Source organism: Dermacentor albipictus, unplaced genomic scaffold, assembly GCF_038994185.2.
Source record: "Dermacentor albipictus isolate Rhodes 1998 colony unplaced genomic scaffold, USDA_Dalb.pri_finalv2 scaffold_11, whole genome shotgun sequence".
NCBI lineage: Eukaryota > Metazoa > Arthropoda > Arachnida > Ixodida > Ixodidae > Dermacentor > Dermacentor albipictus.
Genome location: NW_027225565.1, coordinates 13,730,011 through 13,749,465, shown reverse-complemented (window position 1 = coordinate 13,749,465; position 19,455 = coordinate 13,730,011). Strand labels below are relative to the sequence as shown.

The 19,455-nt window shown below is 48.0% G+C and overlaps 1 protein-coding gene across 7 annotated transcripts in view; it reads right to left on the bottom strand.

Annotated features, from left to right (window-relative positions):
* The window catches only part of LOC135914966 (chromosome-associated kinesin KIF4A-like), a 109,343-nt gene that overhangs the window by 11,193 nt on the left and 78,695 nt on the right, over positions 1-19,455 (bottom strand). For 2 of the 7 annotated variants that reach the window (XR_010568475.2, XR_011509347.1), the window contains exons 20-23: positions 19,298-19,387; positions 10,580-10,719; positions 9,896-10,018; positions 5,504-5,554 (exon numbers count right to left, since the gene is read on the bottom strand). Coding sequence is in view for 4 of the 7 variants with exons in the window: in XM_065447904.2 (XP_065303976.1) it covers positions 5,504-5,554; positions 9,896-10,018; positions 19,298-19,387 (264 nt within the window). In the remaining 3 variants the exon portion in view is untranslated. Of the gene's footprint in view, positions 1-5,503; positions 5,555-9,895; positions 10,019-10,579; positions 10,720-17,764; positions 17,819-19,297; positions 19,388-19,455 lie in introns of those variants that run through there. The other 5 variants (XM_065447904.2, XM_065447906.2, XR_010568476.2 and 2 more) reach the window with 4 other exon arrangements.

Genomic DNA, 19,455 nt, shown 5'->3' with positions numbered 1-19,455 from the left:
AGCACATCGTTGTCAAGCTTAAATAGTCGCAGTTGTCGACGTAATCTGGCATTTGGTGCAGATGTAGTTCCGCACAGGCGTTGGATGATGCTGTCGCAGTAGGGGTCAGAACGTTGACACGAGGCGAGGTGAGTGAGGTGATTGGAAGATAACAGGTCAGTAACCCTGAGAGGTAATAACGGTAATAATGGGAGCGACGACTTAGTCTCATCGTCAAGTGGCGAGCAATGGAGAGGTGTACTCGAAGCTAATAATGGCAGCGGGCAGCGAGAGAGAGCGTCAGCATCTTGATGCTTTTTCCCAGACTTGTAGACAACGTCAAAGTCGTACTCTTGTAAGCGTACCACCCAGCGACCAAGTCGTCCAGACAAATTTTTGATTGACGACAACCAGCATAAGGCGTGGTGGTCGGTTATGACCGTGAAATGGCGTCCATAAAGATACGGTCGAAATTTTTGGATCGCCCAAACTACTGCAAGACATTCCTGTTCTGTGATCGAGGAATTCGTTTCGGCAGGTGTTAGAGCGCGACTGGCATAGGCAACAACTCTCTCTCGTGAGGTGGTATCACGCTGTAAAAGTACATACAGCACCGATCCCATGGCCACTAGCGTCGGTGTGCAAGCAAGTCGGTGCGTTGTCATCGAAGTGACAGAGGACAGGGTCGCTGGTTAATGCCTGCTTGAGGGCTTGGAAAGAAAGTTCGCATGCATCTGTCCAAGGGAAAGCAGAGCCCGACGTGAGCAACTTGTGTAGCGGCGACGCCATGGCTGCAAAATGACTGATGAAGCGGCGGAAGTAGGATGCCAGGCCTAAGAAACTTCTTAATTGCTTCTGATTTTCAGGGCGAGGGAAGCGATGCACGGCCGCAACCTTGTCGGGATCTGGTCGAATGCCATCTTTGCTGATAAGATGGCCCAATACTTTGATGTTCTTTCTGGCAAAATGGCATTTCTTTGTGTTGAGTTGGAGTCCAGCGTTGGAAATGCAAGTGAAAACTTCGTCCAAGCGCTCAAGGTGCTGACTAAAAGTTGTAGAAAAAATAACGATGTCATCTAAATAGCACAGACAGGTCTTCCACTTAAGGCCACGTAAAACTGTGTCGATCATGCGTTCAAATGTTGCAGGGGCATTACATAAACCGAATGGCATGACGTTAAACTCGTAAAGTCCGTCTGGCGTTGCAAAGGCTGTCTTGTCCTTGTCCGCTTCGTGCATGGAGATTTGCCAGTATCCGGATCGGAGGTCTCGACTAGAGAAATATTCTGCACCCTGGAGGGAGTCAATGGCATCGTCAATTCTTGGCATCGGATATACGTCTTTGCGCGTGATCTTATTAAGGGCTCGATAATCGACGCAGAATCGTACGGAGCCGTCTTTCTTGCGAACCAGCACGACAGGAGACGACCAAGAACTGGAGGATGGCCGAATGATGTCTCTTTTGAGCATGTCATCAACGTTATCTGCAATGATTTTCCATTCTGCGGAAGACACGCGATACGGGTGGCGGCGTACAACCGAACTGCCTTCGGTTTCGATGCGATGTACTGCGACGGAAGTGCGCCCCAGAAGCTTGGAGTGGACGTCAAATAAGGCTCTGTGTTTGTGCAGGAGTGCCAGAAGGTCTTCTTTCTGCGCAGAGGTTAAATCGGGATTTATCGCGGCCGTTAAAGCAGCGGCAGCAGTGTGATAATCAGTTGTGGTAGACAAAGGTGGTGATTCGGTGTGAAGCGGCACCAGCGAAAGAGGTTCGGTGTCAGTAAAGCATGTCACAGTAGAGCCAGGGGGGGAGCACAATTGGCAACGAAGTAGGGTTATGAACAGCGACTGAGGCTCTATCGTCCTGAAACCGTACTAGGCTAGGAGTAAGGCTAAGCCCACCAGAAATGCAGTAACCACTCGGTGCAAGGAACACATCACCATTAATAATAGTGTCGGAAGTCAGCGTCAGAATATGCTCAGTGCCCGCGGGAATGAAACAGTCGGTAGACGTGACAAAACGCAGGCTGTGATCATTGACAGAGGACGAAGATTCAGTGTCTGTCATATGAATAGTTCGCTGACGGCAAGAGATTAAAGCTGAGGCGGAGGACAGGAAGTCCCATCCCAAACTCATCGCGTAAGTGCACGAAGACAGCACGACGAACTGAATGTGGTGGAGGATGCCATCAATGAAAACACGCGCAGTGCAAACACTGGAGGGCTGAACGAGAACTGCATTAGCACAACGAAGGGGAGGGCCATTATACGGTGTCTTCACTTTTCGCAATCGAGAACACAAGTCAGCACTAATAACGGAAAGCGATGCACCTCTGTCAACCAAGGCTTCGATTCGGACACCTTCAACAAACACCAAAAGTACATTTGACGGGCGCTCCGGAGGCGTTTCACGTTGTCCAAAAGATGCAGCTTTCCCCCCTGAAGCTGCACCATTTAGTTTTCCGGGCGGCGATCGGAGGACGAAGTAGCCGGTCGTAGAGGGGAAGAAGAGCGCCGCATCGGTGATGGAGAGCGACGACGCGGGAAACGCGATGAACTGGCAGTGTTGAAGTCCTGTGGAGATGGGGAACGTGGTGGATAATAAACGTAGTCAGAACGCCGACGTCGTGGTACAGGGCCAGAAAACTGATCCCTTTCAAAGCCGTCATAGCCACGTCTTTCATCTTGCTGACGGCGTCGGCAAAACCTGGAAATGTGGCCACGGATGCCGCAGTAGTAACAAACCGGTCGAGGTGGGCTCCATGCGTTATAAGACGGAACAGGCGATGGTCTTGCAGTGATAGGATTCAGGGACATGTGCGGTGCAGGTGCCTGTTGTGGTGGCTGCTGGGGGGGTGGCGCTATAGAGGCAACCTGAGCGTACGTTGGCGTATGGATAGGGTGCGGGCTCGTGATTTGCGGGCAGGTCACGGCAGCTAGCTCTTCCCTCACGATATGGCGTAGGCCGCCACCAGGAGGCGTCAGATGGGCTGCAGGAGGGTTTGACAAAGCTTCGGCGTGCAGTTCCTCACGGATGATGGAGCGAATCAAAGCACGTAGCTCGCTGTCGTTGGACGCCTTGAAATCAGATGTGTCAGGGTGTAAGCGGAGCATATGGAGCTCATCGAGACGCTGACACGTACTGATGATGTCGGCGACGGTAGTGGGATTCAGCACTACAAGAGCATTGAATGCCGCAGTCCCAATACCCTTGAGCAGGTGGCGTACACGGTCACTCTCTGCCATCGAGGTGTTCACACGGCGGCAGAGGGCGAGGACGTCCTCTATGTACGAAGTGTAGGACTCGCCCGAGTGCTGTACACGTTCAGCAAGCTTCTTAGCGATATCGGAGCGGACAGACGAGTTCGCGAAAATCTGGCGTAGCTGGTGTTTAAAGATGCTCCAGTTGACCAAATCAAGCTCATGATTGTAAAACCATGTTTTCGCAACTCCGGTTAGGTAGAAGGCGACGTGAGCAAGTTTTGCTGATTCGTTCCAGTGGTTAAAGTCACTCACGCGCTTGTATAGCTCCAACCAGTCTTCAACGTCGTCACCTAGAAGCCCAGCAAATACCGGTGGATCCTTCTGAGGGGTGGTGACTGTCCAAGAAGAGGATCCCGCAGGAGTCGGCAAGGTGGATGTCGTGGTACTGGTCTGCTGGTCTTGCGACATGGTCGAGTGCAGTTGGTAGAGGTGGCGACCCGAGCGGAGCTCCAGGGATGTAGCGTAGGTGAAGCTGGAGAGAGACCGGGAGCGAGAGGGCGAAGGGACCGGACAGCACACTCCACCACTTGTGAGACGAGGTTTAGGCAGCCAGTCTCTTCTTTATTCTCCCGAGACAGAGCCCCACCACCAGGCCCCAAAACGGTGATGATGAGTATGTACAGGTGAGAATATGAAGCGTATGAATAATGCTCACACTAAATATATATATATATATATATATATATATATATATATATATATATATATATATATATATTGTAATCGAGTGTATGCAGATGAAACAAAAGTGTGATGTCTCCGATGGGCCAATTGTGATGGCTCATCAGTGGCTTGTCAAGTAAATGCATGGCAAGTGAGCAATACTAACCCTTTGCACGGTTGTTAATAAGCAACCATGTGATCACTCAGGATTGGCATATGGGCTTTCCGACTAAGGGGCCAGCCAAGTCAAGCTGCTGGACAGGTGTCCGGAATGTGTAGTCTTAAGTTGCACTTACTGCATACTTCACATTCTTATCACCAAAATACATATTTTGAGCTGTCGGCTAACAAATATTCATTTCAATGTACCCACTACTGCCTTGGATCTTGAATTTTGATTTTATATACAGTAGTAGAATATTCCTTGCAATAAAGCATGGCCAAGGAAATCTTAAACTTACTCCGTTACATCCAAGTATTATATCTGTGTTCTTCATACAAGAGTCTTACTATCTAAAGAACTGTCTTTTACACACAGCTGACTGCTGTCTAAACCACGCTCTCCGGATATACAATAGGCTTCCTTTGATTCGACTCCAGTTAACTTGAATTCTTGGTTAATTCGATCCTGACCAAAAGTCCCAGCTGGCGCCTATGCATATTTATGGGCCCAAATTTTTATTTCGATCCTAAACTTGGCTTTTGCCAAATAATTCGAAATAATTCCAACTTGGCCAGTACGTATGCCTAACCTCTTTGGTGACCCCAATAGTGACTCCCTTACTGGCAGCCTTTCTTGGCAGAGCTTAGGGGACAGTGAATGTGTTGAATGAATGTCATCCTCCCATACAAAACACTCACTTTTTACGTGCTATAGGAAAACTTTTCATGCAATAATGGTAGCTCAATGTCTGATTACAGTATTTGCCTTCTTTTCTTTCCCAGGAAAATTGGGCCAGGAATTGTGTTAGCGATGTTCGTGTGCTTTGCTGCATAAAGGCCAACCTTCCTGGAGGGATCTTTAGCGCCAAATTTCGTGCAGCGAAAAATTCAGTGCGAAGCGCCGCCGCATATTCATCACCCCACACGCCATGCAAGCAAGAGCAGGCTAATGCTGCCGACCATGCAGCTGACACAGCCCGCGAGGAGTTATTGTGGCCAGACTATGTCTATTTAGGCGTCAAATGGAAGCAAATGGCTGTGCTACTTTCTCATTGGTCCACACATTGGTCCAAGTGAATCAGCGACGTTTCTTTGACGTTTTTTTCTGCATGTTGTTTAACTCGACTCGCTGGAAAATTGGATCAATTTCCTTGGTCCTGGCAGCGCCCAATTAACGGAAGTCAACCGTAGTCGCTGCACATAAACAAGAGGAGGTGAGAGAAACAGCATAACATCCATACCACAAAGAAAATTGGAAACTCAAGAAGAACAGCGATTTCATAAAAAAATGAAATCATAATCAACAAATTTTTGCCAGTCCTCTTCTGCCAAGCGTTATGCAGGAGTTACCTATACACATATGCATGCCAAAAGCGATTTCCTTAACTCCATTAATGAAGTCCCCCTTCCAAGGCACAGAAGAGCAATAACATACCTTTATGGATTTAGGCTTCTCCTCCTCCTGCGACTTCTGCTTGCGGCTGGCCTAAAGGGAATAAAAGAAGAGTGATTCAATTCAACATCACAAACCAACACAAAGGCTATCAGAGGTGCTGAAGAGAAGGGCTGTGAATTAATTTTCACGACTTTGGGTCGCTTAATTTGCACCCAAAACATGATACACAAGCTTTATTTTTTTCCCATCTTGTCCTCACCGAAATGTTGAAATTAGAATTAAATTCCGAAGTTTTACGTGCCAAAACCATGATACGACTATGAGGCACGCAGTAGTGGGGGGCTCCAGATTAATTTTGATCACCTGGGATTCTTTAATGTGCACCCAATGCACGGTACCCATCAAAATGTTGCCAGCGGGAATTGAACATGCGACTTCAGGTTAAGCGACAGAATGTCACACCCACTTTCCAACTGCAGTGGCAACACCAATAGGCCTCGTCCATGCTGAACCATCACAGCATTCCAGATTTCAATAAGAAAGCGCAATGCAAAGAGGCGGTGCAGTTTAGTTCAATCTGCGGAGACTACCATTGAAGGAGACCGCAGCCACATTTAGTGGGGCAGTGCCGGTGGTCCGGCATACCACTCGTCCTTGGCTGCCGACTAGCTGGTATTCTCCCTCGAGATTTCATCTTTCTTGTTCTCTTGGGGTGCGGCTGATAGTAGCCCTCATCGTAGGTGGCCTCCCCCTAATGCAACATGCAAAGTCCTTACATTATGTACAGTGTGCACAGAGGCATAACATGTGCATGCCAATGGTGAGGTGCATAGAAAGAATGAAGTTGGCATGAAGAAAGAAGTGGGAATTGATGGACTGCTTACATGCAGTTGCGATGATTGGATTTTAGCCTTCATCTCATCAGAAGGTGCACATTCGGAGTAAAGGAAGATGGATTCAGCCAGGAGGTCATAACTGTGGGCCAACTCGCACTTTCGTATTTACATCTGAAGTACTGCAATGCTCTTGTTAGACAACTGCTGAACCAGTATGAATGAAATTTGCTGCACATAAGAGAACGGAATTCTACCAACCATAGCAAGCAAAATTTTGCCCTAGGGCCTAAACTGAAATTTCAAACTAGGGCCTCAATTTTTTTTAATAGAAATTACAGAAAATTGATAAGTTGAGAAAGATTTGCATCTGTCATAGCATCTAAAGCGGACAATATATAGCAGCTTACGTGAAACTGTTAATGTTTACGATGGTTTTGCGAAAGTACTAGTGAATTAGTGGAGTTTTCACAGTGCTGTACAATACACCAATTTTGTCCATTTAAGATGTCTGACAAGTACAAGTTACGTAAGTGATGCTTCATTATTCCCGAGTTAGACTTGCAAGCACAATGCTACAGTTATTAAATTAGGCAATTTTCAACAATATTTGAAAAAAAATTGTGTAAGAATATCTAGTCCTTACAGTTGGCAGATTTTAACTTTTTTTTAAATGCAAATCGCATTAAATGTGGTGCAACGGATGCTGTTAGATATGGAGCTGGTTCCTGCGATTACTTCGAGTTCCCCAGACCACGTCGGATTGCAGCACAGCTAATTGAGGAATGCAAAAGCAGGAAAGCGCATTCCAGAGAAGCGGCCTAGCAAACAAGTTTAAGGCATCAAGTTCACGTGCCAACAAGTTCGTGCACCGCCGGGATTTGCAGGTGGGCGTCGGACAATGGAGCAGGTGCAGCCCTCCCCTTCTCCTTGTTCGAAGTGTATTGCCAGTCTGCGATGCAAGACCGCAGCAAGCCGCCAGGTGTGACACCACGACACGGGCGCCTACCATTGGCTGAAAGTGGCGTCATCGGAGTGGACTCTCCCATTGGTCAAACATGACGTGACTTGCAGTGCTCGAAGGGTTTATAAGAAGCCTTCCAGAGAGACCTGAGCATTCTGGGACATGCCCTGATTCCCTGATTCACCTCTCTCGAACTTCTTGCCGCGGGCCGCAGCGTCCGAGTTGCTGCCGGCCCGTAATGTCCGTACGAATGTTATTTGACGCTCACGTCCCTGTACATAATGTAGAATAAATACTCCCAAGTTTGGTTTCCATCCCGACGTCCCGTCCTACAACCCCTACAATGCTTAGCAAAACGATTTATTCCTTCCCATGTACCAGGATAGGAGCTTCTTGGGAAGAGCTTCCCCTTAAATCATGCACACAATGCTTTGAACAACTTCTTACATGGCAGCTTACCATTTCTAAGGCCATTCACAGAGGTGAAAAAAATTCACTCACGATTACGATACTCCCCAATGCAAAATTTGAGCGCAGCTCTATACACCAGAACACAATAGTCTCGAACCGGACGGGCTGAGCGCATACTCCGGAACCCAGCGACCGGCCGCCATCTTCCTTGAGCTGCCAAGACGCGTTCGCATGCATGTAGCGTGTGTGTGTTACGGGGTGTTCAATGTGTAAATATGTCTGTGCCCGCAACATCCAAGTACAGAACATCATCGGGGCGTCACTGCGTCATATATGGATGTGCAAATAACCAGCGAAAACGAAGCAGATTGCAGAGCATCATTTGCGACGAACACGATGTATGTCTAGAGCTGTGCCGCTGTGGCATATTCAGCCGTGCATGTCCTTTTGTCCTGTATGTGTGTATCTGTGCGTGTCTCTCTATGTGTATGTGTCTGTCTACGGGCCTCGATTACACAGAGGCCTGAGGTGGGCTTGGCACAGCGGCTCTCGCTATAGAAATTCGCACCTGATTCACAAGTAAATGCAGCGAAAGTGTTCGCACCGCTACAAAGTTCTGACACTCACGGCAATCGAACTCATGCGTAACATATTGAATTCCGTGCACTAGCATCAGTGGCCACGAAATTTTGCAATACCTTTCAGCAACTATTCGAAACCTTTACGTGTGAAAGCTGGTTTGTGTTGCTTGTCGTAACTACTGGCCAGAGGGCAAGGGTGGCGATGTTTGTTAAAAAAGTATGCATACATTGCAGAGTAGATCCGACACGGTTGAACTAATGTGAAGTCATCTTCCCGCCGTCCCGAGACAAAAAATGGACACATCTGAGCACCCGTGCACGTGCGCTGCGCTTACTCGAACCTATGGCATGCCGCCTGTTTTCAAGGTGCAGGCTGCGAGATTTTTCCAGGCACTACAACGCGGATGTAAGGTATATCACGTACTGCAAGGCTTTTACTAGTTCATGACGTATTGTCAGACGTGCAAATCACAGTGGAATAGTTGCAGAAGCAATGTTTCCACATGCAAAGGCAACGTGGACATACTCGAATGATCCACTCTGTCTGCGAACGTTGCACTTGCCACAGCCATTCCAATTTGCAGCATTAGCTAAAATTCATTAGCTAAAATTCAACATCCCGTCCTTCGTGAGAACTTCAAAGAAATGTCAAAGCGCAAGCACTGCGTCTACCTGCGGTCACCTCGCTTGGCAGCTCGGAGCCGTTGTAGCAGCAGGTGGTGCCACCGTGCTTTGAAAATGGCGCCACTCAATTTTTTTCTGTGTTCTGGTCTATATGCATTTTCATTTCGCGATATATTGAGGCAAAGAATTTGAGGGAGACGTGTAGCAGAGTCGGCAGTCGTCAAAGATCTGATCTGTGGGTCAACGTTGGAGGCTCCTGGCACGGACAGCGTTGGTCGTCATGAGCCGTTCCCCTACCCCTCACAAGTCTCTTTCTTTTACAAGAAACTTGCTGCCATACGATACGATGCATGAAAAAAGTAGTGGTGTGGTTGACTATGATTCTCGTATTTCATTCCTGTATCTGCGACCCAATGGAAGCTGGTGCACTCACACATGGTATACGACGTGACTCTTGTGCCAATTGTGTCAAATGGTTTGCTCTGTGCTGTGCATCACAGGAAGCCAATACTCTAGTTGAGAGAAACTGATCCCGTGGCTATCACCAGCTCCAATTTTTTTTAGTCCTTTCTCAAGTGTGAATCCTCAGTTCACAGTAAGGCCCAAGTTATGAGCAATTCCATGTGAGGGCGCCTTGGGCAAGGGTAATGGGAAGGACTGTACATGCTAGTTGAGTAGGAAACTAATGGAGGTGAGACAGAAGTCTCGTGTGTGCAGCTAGGAATGCACATGCGTGAATGCGATAATGTGGAACAACAATGTTTGGACTTGGTGACGAATTTCCTTGGTCCATGGTGTCACGAATGGTAAACTAGGCAAGTGATCCTAACTAACATCCGTAAATATAAACCAGCAATCTAGCCTCACCTACTTCTTTTTAGCAACCCTGTAGTTGTGGTAAAGGAGCCTCTTAATTCTGTTGCACAACTGCTGCAAACATCTGAATGTTGCATTTGTTGAGCACAGGGCAGATTACTGTGAACTGGCCCAGAGTAATGAAGGTGAAACGTGCGGTTACCTTGCTCAGTTCACTGCTGAGACACCAGTCTGGGTCATCTTTAGCATCGCTGTCGTGCTCACTCTCGCTACTTGTCTCCAGCTCTTCAACGGTGGGGGCTCGTGGCTTGACGCGAGTTTTCCTCTGCAACAATGCACATGCCGCACAAGGTGTCACAACAAAACATGGTGCTGTGCTAGTGACATGGTGCGGTTTCATAAATGTGTGGATATTGTTGCTGGGTGAGTCGATCAGCAAGTTGGCCTTAAAACTGCATAAATGTACACATCATATAAGGAAGATTGCTTTGTTATATTAAAATTTTGTTATACTGACATTCAATATTTTATGCAAAATGAGTAGTCACAGATGGACTTCTCTTACACGGAAGGGGCTGCAAAATTTTCCAAATTACGACGAAATAGGCAAGAACAGGTTTGAATGAAAAAAAAATTGTTTTGTTCAACTTGAGACTCGGCAACGAAACATACGGTTTCATGCCGTGTGGACGGTATCATCACATTGGCGGTACGAAGTGAAGCCAGCCATGCTTTTATGTACACTCTGCCCCCGCGGCTGATAGTGTTGTTCACAGTGGGGCGATGCCATCATGAAAAGTGCCAGCAGACGGGAGACAAATGCTTCGTCTGCTTGTTGCTTAGATACATCTTCAAAACTCGAGATTGCGCAACCTCCATCACTTACAAGAGCAAAGAGAGTGCACAGGGCCACACCATCCCAGCTCGCTCAGTCTTTGCACGCGCGGCAGGCCACCTCAAAAGCAGGGCACACAGGCTGTGTATGCGGTCAAGCCATACTGATGGCCACGCACTGCCACAGTTGTGCTAGAAAAGGAGACACACGTTTACCTCTGCCCCAATCACTCACGCATTACTGGAAGCTCGCTCCTTTCTCCTTCCTCACGTGGGAAGAAAGTGCTCATCAAGTGAGCATCATTCTTGGCTCACCCTTCCATCTTTTCACTTGTACCTAGGGCACACAGTGCATGGGGCGCAATAGAATCTTATTACATTTTCACTTTATACGGAAAATGACACTGCTCCGCTTTGGTGGTCGCTCTGGGTTGCACGATTTTAGAGGCAAGTTCCTAAGCAGCTACATGTATTTCAACCGTTTGACCAACTGAGTCCTCAGAAATTTCTATTAACTGCCTCGGTATACCTTCGCAGCAGCAGTGAAAAAACCCTTTCTTCACGTTGATTACATAACGAGGGTCTCGAATCCGGCAACATTGATGCCTTCAGGTAGCACATGTGGGTTTATTGACCAGTTGCCTTCACCCAAAAACATCATGTTCTCGTGACACCTGCGGCAAAAAGGACGTTCTACGTCCGCCGCCAAGGTCTGCGAATGGTGGCGCTGTCTAACACTCCCAGGGTTCTACTATGACACTTAAATACCCAAGAAAGTGGATGGGAAAACGGCACCGCGGTAGCTCAATTGGTAGAGCATCGCATGCGAAATGCGAAGGTTGTGGGTTCAGTTCCCACCTGTGGCAAGTTGTTTTTTCATCCACTTTAATTTACATTAATTTATCGTTTCTTTATTTCATTTATTAAGCACAAGTAATTCCCCTATGTTGTCCTTGGCGTCAGTGTTTGTTGGCCTCTTATGGTAGGACTAATAAAAATCGGGCCCCTCGGTTAAACCCCCTTTCTTCTTGTTGGATATAACAAAGCAACTCTATCTAGAATGTTGTCGATATCGGCATGTACCGTGTGTGTGTGTGTGTGTGTGTGAACAAATATTGGATGCAGGGTTTGTAATAGCTCTTGCATAAAAAATTAATAGGTTTTCATAGCCTTTAGGGACCCCAACAGTACATTTATAAGAAATAAAGCACCACATAATGCATGAAATCTTCAAAGCAAGACATTGTCTAAACAATGAGCAAACTTTTTTTTTATTGCTCACAAATGCTCAAAGTCCTTTTGCGCATAAACCAGCATCAGCCACCATAAAGATGCTAATCAGGTTCAATTGCCTCAATTACAGCTCTTCTGGTCAAATACACAAATAAAATCCAATAAACTTTGATTACCTTTGACAACAACACAGGCGGTCGAAAGGTTTCGTTTTCGCTCAACTTTGCATTATAATAAATACTTTGAGCACTAAAAAAACACAGGAATTACAAAACGCTAAAAGCACGCACCAACTAGCCCACTTAGCCATCCTTTTGCTCGACTCTGCGCTGCCCGTGCTTTCGTGTTTCAGTAGTTTCGTTATAGCGTAGCGCTGCACTGGTTTCGCTGTTCCACAAAACTTGCACAAACTGCAAGTAGCAGAGAACTCCCCATCCATGCGATGTATTGGGAAGCTTGAACTGTCCACACCACTTGACGAAAAGCAGTTGCAGTGGCAGCGAATCCACTGCTCTGTCTTGGCTCGGTTTCTCCATGGCCGTGCATTTGCGTTCCATGCAAAAGTTTGTACCGCCGTCTGTCGCGCGCCGTTTTACTCACTGAAGGCAGCAAAGGACGGTGATGGCGCATGCAACATCACCACTCCCCGGTCAGGTGGCGGGATACTTGAATTGAGATAGAGGTATTCGGACCCTTCAGATGCAATTTTCTCGTAAACAGTCTTTTCTTGGCATGAAACAAGCGTTGCGAGGTGTCTCGAATAGTATTTAAACAGTCCACGTCGACTTAGTATTTACCTTTAGTGTCCTTTTAAGGGCTTTGGAAGACTTAAACATCAGTCTCATTTCCTTTTTTTTTAATTCTAGGGTTTCATTTGCCAAAACCACAATATTGTTACGTCCAAGCGCGTCAAAGGGACGCGGGGATCAAGAAGAGAGGGAAAGAGGAGAACGCAGACTGTGCAGCGGCCATTCCTGTTGTTCGTAGCCTGTTGTTCCTGCTCTCGCACGCCTGAATAAACCCCTTTTCCCCGTGCTTGTAACAAATTGGTGGAGGTGCTGGGTACACCTCGTAACCACGGAGCCTGCGCTGCTACAACTTCGCCGAAGCCGTCGACTTGCCGGACTTCCGCCACCATCACCTGACATGACTGAATACACCTGCCAGATTCCCGAAGGTTCTGACGCGGCTTCGAGGCCAGCACGTGGCGTTCCGTGGCAATACTACCGGGTGCCACTCACTTTCGGAGGAAAAGCCGGAGAAGATGTCGACGAGTGGCTCACAAACTACCGAAGGGTGAGCCGATCTAATGGTTGGAACTCGACCGCACAGTTGTCAAATGTTGTCTTTTCCCTTACCAACACAGCACTCGTCTGGTATGAGAATTACGAAGACACGCTCACTTCATGGGAGCTTTTCGTAGAGGAGCTCAGAGCGTGTTTTGGAGACTCTAGCGCAAAAAAGAAACGTGCCGAACAGACGCTTTCGCAAAGAGCTCAGATTCCCGGCGAGACCTGTACGACTTATATCAAAGAAGTGCTGAAACTATACAAAATAGTGAACTCTCAAATGTCTGAAGAGGACAAAGTTGGACATTTGTTGAAAGGGATAGCCGAAGACGTCTACAATTTTTTGATCGGCAAAGAAAGCTTGGATTCCGTGTCTGACGTCATTTGCCACTGCAGGACCTTTGAGACGTTGAAGAGGCGACGGATAATACCGAAGTTTGGTCGCCTGGCTAATGTCACAACGGTGGCAAGTGTAGACCCGAGTTCGTGTGTTGACCTTCCATCAACGATACGGCAGATTGTTCGCGAAGAGTTGCTCCATAGGGAAGAGATGTACCGTTGCACACCCGGCATCGCTGGTGCGTACTTACCACACGAGATGCGAAACACGGCTGTTTCGACCGCATGGCAACCCACGGTTCACTCAGCGACCGTCGAGTATAGGTCTACCCCACAAACGAGAGGGACCCTGAGCTATCAAGATCATGACTACGACCAACGCCCTCGCCGCACGCACGCCTCCGGGCGGCCGATGCCTAGCCATGATGAATGGGACCCACCTGCTGGCTATGCAGTCGACAGAAACATGCGTGACTACGTGCAAGAACATTGAAATTTGCGGCATCTGCCGGTGTGTTTCCAATGCGGTGTTGCGGGCCACATAGCAAGATTTTGCAATCGTCGCCCAACAACGTGGAATCGTCGATCGGGGTCTTCAACAAGGACCACACCTCCTACGAGGACAACTCAACAGCCATGCACCACCTCTTGGTCAGCTGGCGTCCCTCCTGGCAACGATTATTGGCAGAGAAGGTTCCGGAGCCGCTCGCCGGCATCTGACAGGAGTTTGACGCCACCGCCAACTTCTCGTGCACCGCGTTTACGTCAATCTTCATCGCCAGTGCGCCGCTCCGCCTCGCCTTCACAACCGGAAAACTAGCTAGTGCGGCCGATGGGGGTGAGGTCGCTCGACACATGCTATCGACAGAAATGCCCCCTGCAGTTGCTATGATTAAGAACACAGTGCATGTACTTGTGGATAGTGTTCCTACAATGGCTTTAGTGGATACAGGGGCAACTGTATCCGTAATGAGTCTCGGTTTTAAAGGTCGGTTGGGGTGCAAAGTTGTATTTCCGTGGGACCAGGCTGCAACGTTTTGTGGAGTGAGCGGCGAGTCGTTGCGCCCTGTTTGTGCGTGCACTGCTGAAGTGTCCCTGGCTGGTGGAGTTTTCGCGACGGAGTTTGTAGTTAATCCCCGATCGACGCACGAAGTGATTTTGGGCATCGACTTTTTGCGACAGTGTGGTGCGACTGTTGATTGTCGCACGGGGGAAGTTTGCGTCGATGGTCATGTTTCGTCCGGGCTCTTAGAGGAGACTTGCAGTCAAGGTGAACTTTGTGTGTCTGCAGATACTGTTGTGCCTGCGTCAACCTCGGTGTGCGTGCCGGTTGTATGTCGCGATGCAGTTCCAGACAGTTTCGATGCCTCCGTAGCGCCAATGCATCTAAATTGTGTGAAGAAGAACGTTTTTGTCCCTCATTGTGTGGTATCCATCGGCAACGGGCGTGCTGGCTTGTGGACGGCCAACTGCTCGGCAGAACCCGTCCTGCTTCCAGACGGCTTGAAACTCGCCTACTTTGCAGAATACACATCTTCATCCGTAGCCGTACTAACAGACTCGCCGTGTGAACCTGCTGACCTTCGCCAAGTCTCAGACAAAAAGCTTCTGTCTATGATAAACAAGTCGCTCAGCACAAGGGAGCGCCATACCTTGGTGGATACGCTTTCTAAGCATCTGTCAGTGTTTGACTTTGCGCAGCCAGACAAAGCGTTCTCGATTCCCGAGTCACGAATGCGCCATACTATTGATACGGGATCTGCGCGCCCGATCAGGCAAAAACCTTATCGCGTGTCGCCTAACGAGCGCAAGATAATCGGGGAACAAGTGAGTGACATGATGAAAAATGGGATAATACAAGAGTCCTCGAGTCCTTGGGCAGCTCCGGTCATACTCGTCAGAAACAAAGACGGTAACTGGAGATTTTGCATCGATTATCGAAGATTAAACGCAGTGACTAAGAAGGATGTCTACCCGCTGCCCCGGATTGATGATGAAATCGATTGCCTTCATTCGGCCTCTTATTTTTCTTCAGTGGACCTGCGCTCAGGATATTGGCAAATCCCGATACACCCGACAGACAGAGAGAAAACAGCCTTCATAATCCCGGATGGATTATTCGAATTCAATGTGATGCCATTTGGGTTGTGCAACGCTCCAGCAACCTTTGAAAGGTTCACGGACACCATTCCGCGTGGGTTAAAATGGAACATCTGTATGTGCTATCTTGACGACGTTGTTATATTCGGGCGCACATTCAATGAGCACAATACGCGCCTGGATATTGTCCTCGACTGCATCAAAAACGCCGGCCTGGTTCTGAACTCCAAGAAATGTAAATTTCGTGACCGTCAAACCCTTGTGCTGGGTCACCTTGTTGACAAAGACGGTATCCGGCCTGATCCCCTCAAGACGGCAGCTGTCGAGGCATTCAGTGCACCGCAGTCAGTGAAGCAACTTCGTAGTTTTCTGGGTCTTTGCTCTTACTTTCGCCGATTTATTCCTGATTTTGCTGACGTCGCTTATCCTCTGACAAATCTGCTATATAAAGACGCACGGTTTGAGTGGACACCCGAGTGCGGTTCTGCATTTCGTCACCTGAAGTTCCTGTTAACCTCTCGACCTATCATTCGCCACTTCAATCCTACTGCGCCGACAGAAATCCACACAGATGCTAGTGGCGTTGGTCTGGGTGCCGTATTGGTCCAACGCTATGACGACCGTCAGCACGTGATTGCTTATGCAAGCCGCTCATTAAGCAAACCTCAACGGAATTACACGGTGACAGAGCAAGAATGCCTCGCTGTAATCTTTGCGGTTCAGCGATTTCGCTCATACTTGTATGGACGCCTATTCCAAGTCGTCACAGACCACCATTCCCTGTGCTGGCTCGTGAACCTTCGCGACCCTTGTGGTCGCCTTGCGCGCTGGGCTTTGAGGTTGCAGGAATATAACTTCACTGTTTCCTACAAGAGTGGCCGAAAACACGCTGACGCAGGCTGCCTTTCCCGTATGCCGCTTGCCACGACAGACTGCGACGCAGACGATTTTGATCATCTCGTCGCTTCTGTGACACCCGCTTTTCCAGATATCGATGCGTTCAAAACAGAACAACGGACAGACACTAAATTGGAGCCACTCTTTACTTCTGCCCATTCAAGTGCAACAAGCAGCTACTGTGTACGTGACGGGCTCCTGTACAAAAGGAACTACTCAAGCACGGGTGCACGCTTCCTTCTAGTGGTGCCGGAGCGTCTCCGGCCAGCAATCCTTCAGGCTATGCACGATGACCCTACCTCCGGGCACTTAGGCACTGTGCGCACACTTTATCGCATTCAAGAACACTTTTACTGGCCCCGGATGCGACATTCGGTTGAGTTTTATGTCGCCAGCTGCATACAGTGCCAACGTCGGAAACGCCCAACCACTGCCCCATCTGGTCTGCTTCAACCTGTGCCGCCTTCCAGCTCACCCTTTCGGCAAGTTGGAATTGATCTGTCATCTAAGGTCATCTAAGGGGAACCGCTGGATCATTGTCTGCGCCGACTATTTCACACGCTATTGCGAGACGGCGGCTATACCATCAGCAACTGCCACCGAAGTGTCGCTTTTCTTACTTCACGCTATTGTCCTACGACATGGACCACCTGGTGTTATCATAAGCGACCGGGGACGTCAATTCACGGCGGATATAGTGGAAGAGCTTGCGCGTTTGTGTCACTCGCACCTCAGACACTCGACGCCATATCATCCGCAAACGAACGGCCTCACTGAGCGCACTAATCGAACGATCACTAATATGCTTTCCATGTATGTTGCATCCGATCACAAGAATTGGGATGAAGTTCTACCGTTTATTACTTACGCATATAACACCGCCAAGCACGAGACAACCAGCTACAGCCCCTTCTTCCTTCTATATGCTCGGCCGCCCCGGTGTACGCTCGACACTGTCCTCCCTTTTTACCACCACAACAATCCTACGGTCGCCGATACGCTCTGCCTCGCTGAAGAGGCTCGGAGACTTGCGCGTCTTCGGACTTTGGCATCACAAGAAAACTCCAAAGCCCACTACGACGCCAACATCGGCCAGTTACATATAACCCTGGTGATCTCGTTTGGCTTTGGACGCCCACAAGGAAGCACGGTTTGACGCACCACATGAAGCTGCTTAAATCCAAAAGACTAGATGCTTGACGGCAGTGACAGATTGCACAGACAGTCAAACTACGAGAAGCCTTGCATAAATCAATCAGCTTCGTAGGTTTCTGCACGATTTCTTTAAACTTGCGTACGGTGCCCTGTGCTACACAGGACTTGGACAGCTGGCAGTCAGCATACAAAGTGATAAATGAAAGTGGCATCCTACCCTTTCCAAGGTCTCCACTTCTTCAGTCTTTCTTTTCAGCTCGTCGTGGACATACTGCACCCTAGATAGTTCCAGGATCTCCGTCAGATGCACCAGAAAATACCATTCTCTTTTCCTTGCAACTGTACTTGTTTATCTCATGCAGAAATGCTGCATTCAAATGCCCGCTAGTCTTTATGTGGTAAAACTATTACCATGGGTTTCACAATTGTATGTGTGAACATTAGCAGAGGTCAACTCATCCAACACCTGCTCTCTTTTAGGAACAAAACAATGGAAGGTTCAGCTTATGTATGAATGCCACTGCTTGTTACAAGGGTCTTCAGTAAAGGCCAAATGAAGCGAAAAATTGAATTAACCAATGTGCGATGAATTAAAATTCCCCCAGATAACATGCTTGTTGCTTCTATTAAAATAGGCATATTTGCGTGCCTTCTGGCGGCTAATTGGTTCGATCTTGGCACATGCTTTCCCGCTTTCCATTCACACTAGGGCAGCATTCTTGGTTGATGGCTTTCCGAGACCATTTCCTTTCCGCATTATGCCTGGCACTTTCTGCATGCTTTGTGGGGACCCTTAAGCAAGCTGTGAGCAGGTGAGTTGGTCTGTGACAGTCGAAAGTGCAATAAACTTCACTAACAGAGTTGTTTCTTTGCTTTTCATGGTTGCTACTATGCTTCCAAATTAAAATTCAGTTATCACCATCATCATTCTATGAATATTCCCCTAAAGGTCCCCAATTGTAAAATTTAATGTTTTGGAATTGCAGTGGTTTACTAGGGATGCCTCAGTGGAGGGCTTCGGATTAATTGTTGCTTCCTTGTGTGAACCATGTGGAATTCTTTACATTGTGCACTTAAATCTAACTAAATGAGCATTTTCGCATTTCACCCCCATCGAAGTGCAGCCGCTGTGGCAGGGACTGAAGCCTGCAACCTTGTGCTCGGAAGCAGAACGCCACAGCCGCTGAGCGAATGCGGCCGGTACTGTGCTTCAGCTGCCTTCGTGCAGACAAGGTCAGCAGTTCAATGCTCTCTGCTGAATATTTCTGTAGCTTTTGCACCTAGATAAATGACAAACACAGGGATCCTGGCAAAAGACCCAAGCAAAACCGACTGCAGGCCTTATTAGTGCCATCAAATTCACTTCCAAATTTAGTTTCCCCAGATAACATGGAGGGAGCAGCCACACAAAAGCTACCAAGCTGAGCACCTTGACAGAGGTGGTGAGCCACTTCTTTGGTGGCAATGGGCCACTTAACAGCAAATATGCTTCAGAGAGACATCGAATGATTAACAAAAAAGTAAATACTATTACCTTCTTACAGAAACGCATGTACCTATGCATACAAAGTAGGCGTATGCAGACACTTATGTTCAAAACAAACAACAGCTTCAGTAAGCACGAAGACAGGTTTGAAAACTAATATGTTTAGTTTACTTTAGCACCAGACCACTGTAGCACCACTAGTAATATTTTTCCATTCTCTCTCTCTCTCTTTTTTTGCAGGCAGCATAATCAAAGCAGACCAAAGCAGTACCTGGCTTTGCAGTTTTGCCACGAGAGAAGCATCCATAACTGGATTCGACTGGAGCGTTGTGTTGCCAGAGTGCTTGAGCAGGACGAGTTTCTGGAATGAGTGCTGTAAGTTCTTAGTCTTTTTTGTTTAGTCTAACACACAATATGCTTTTCTTATAC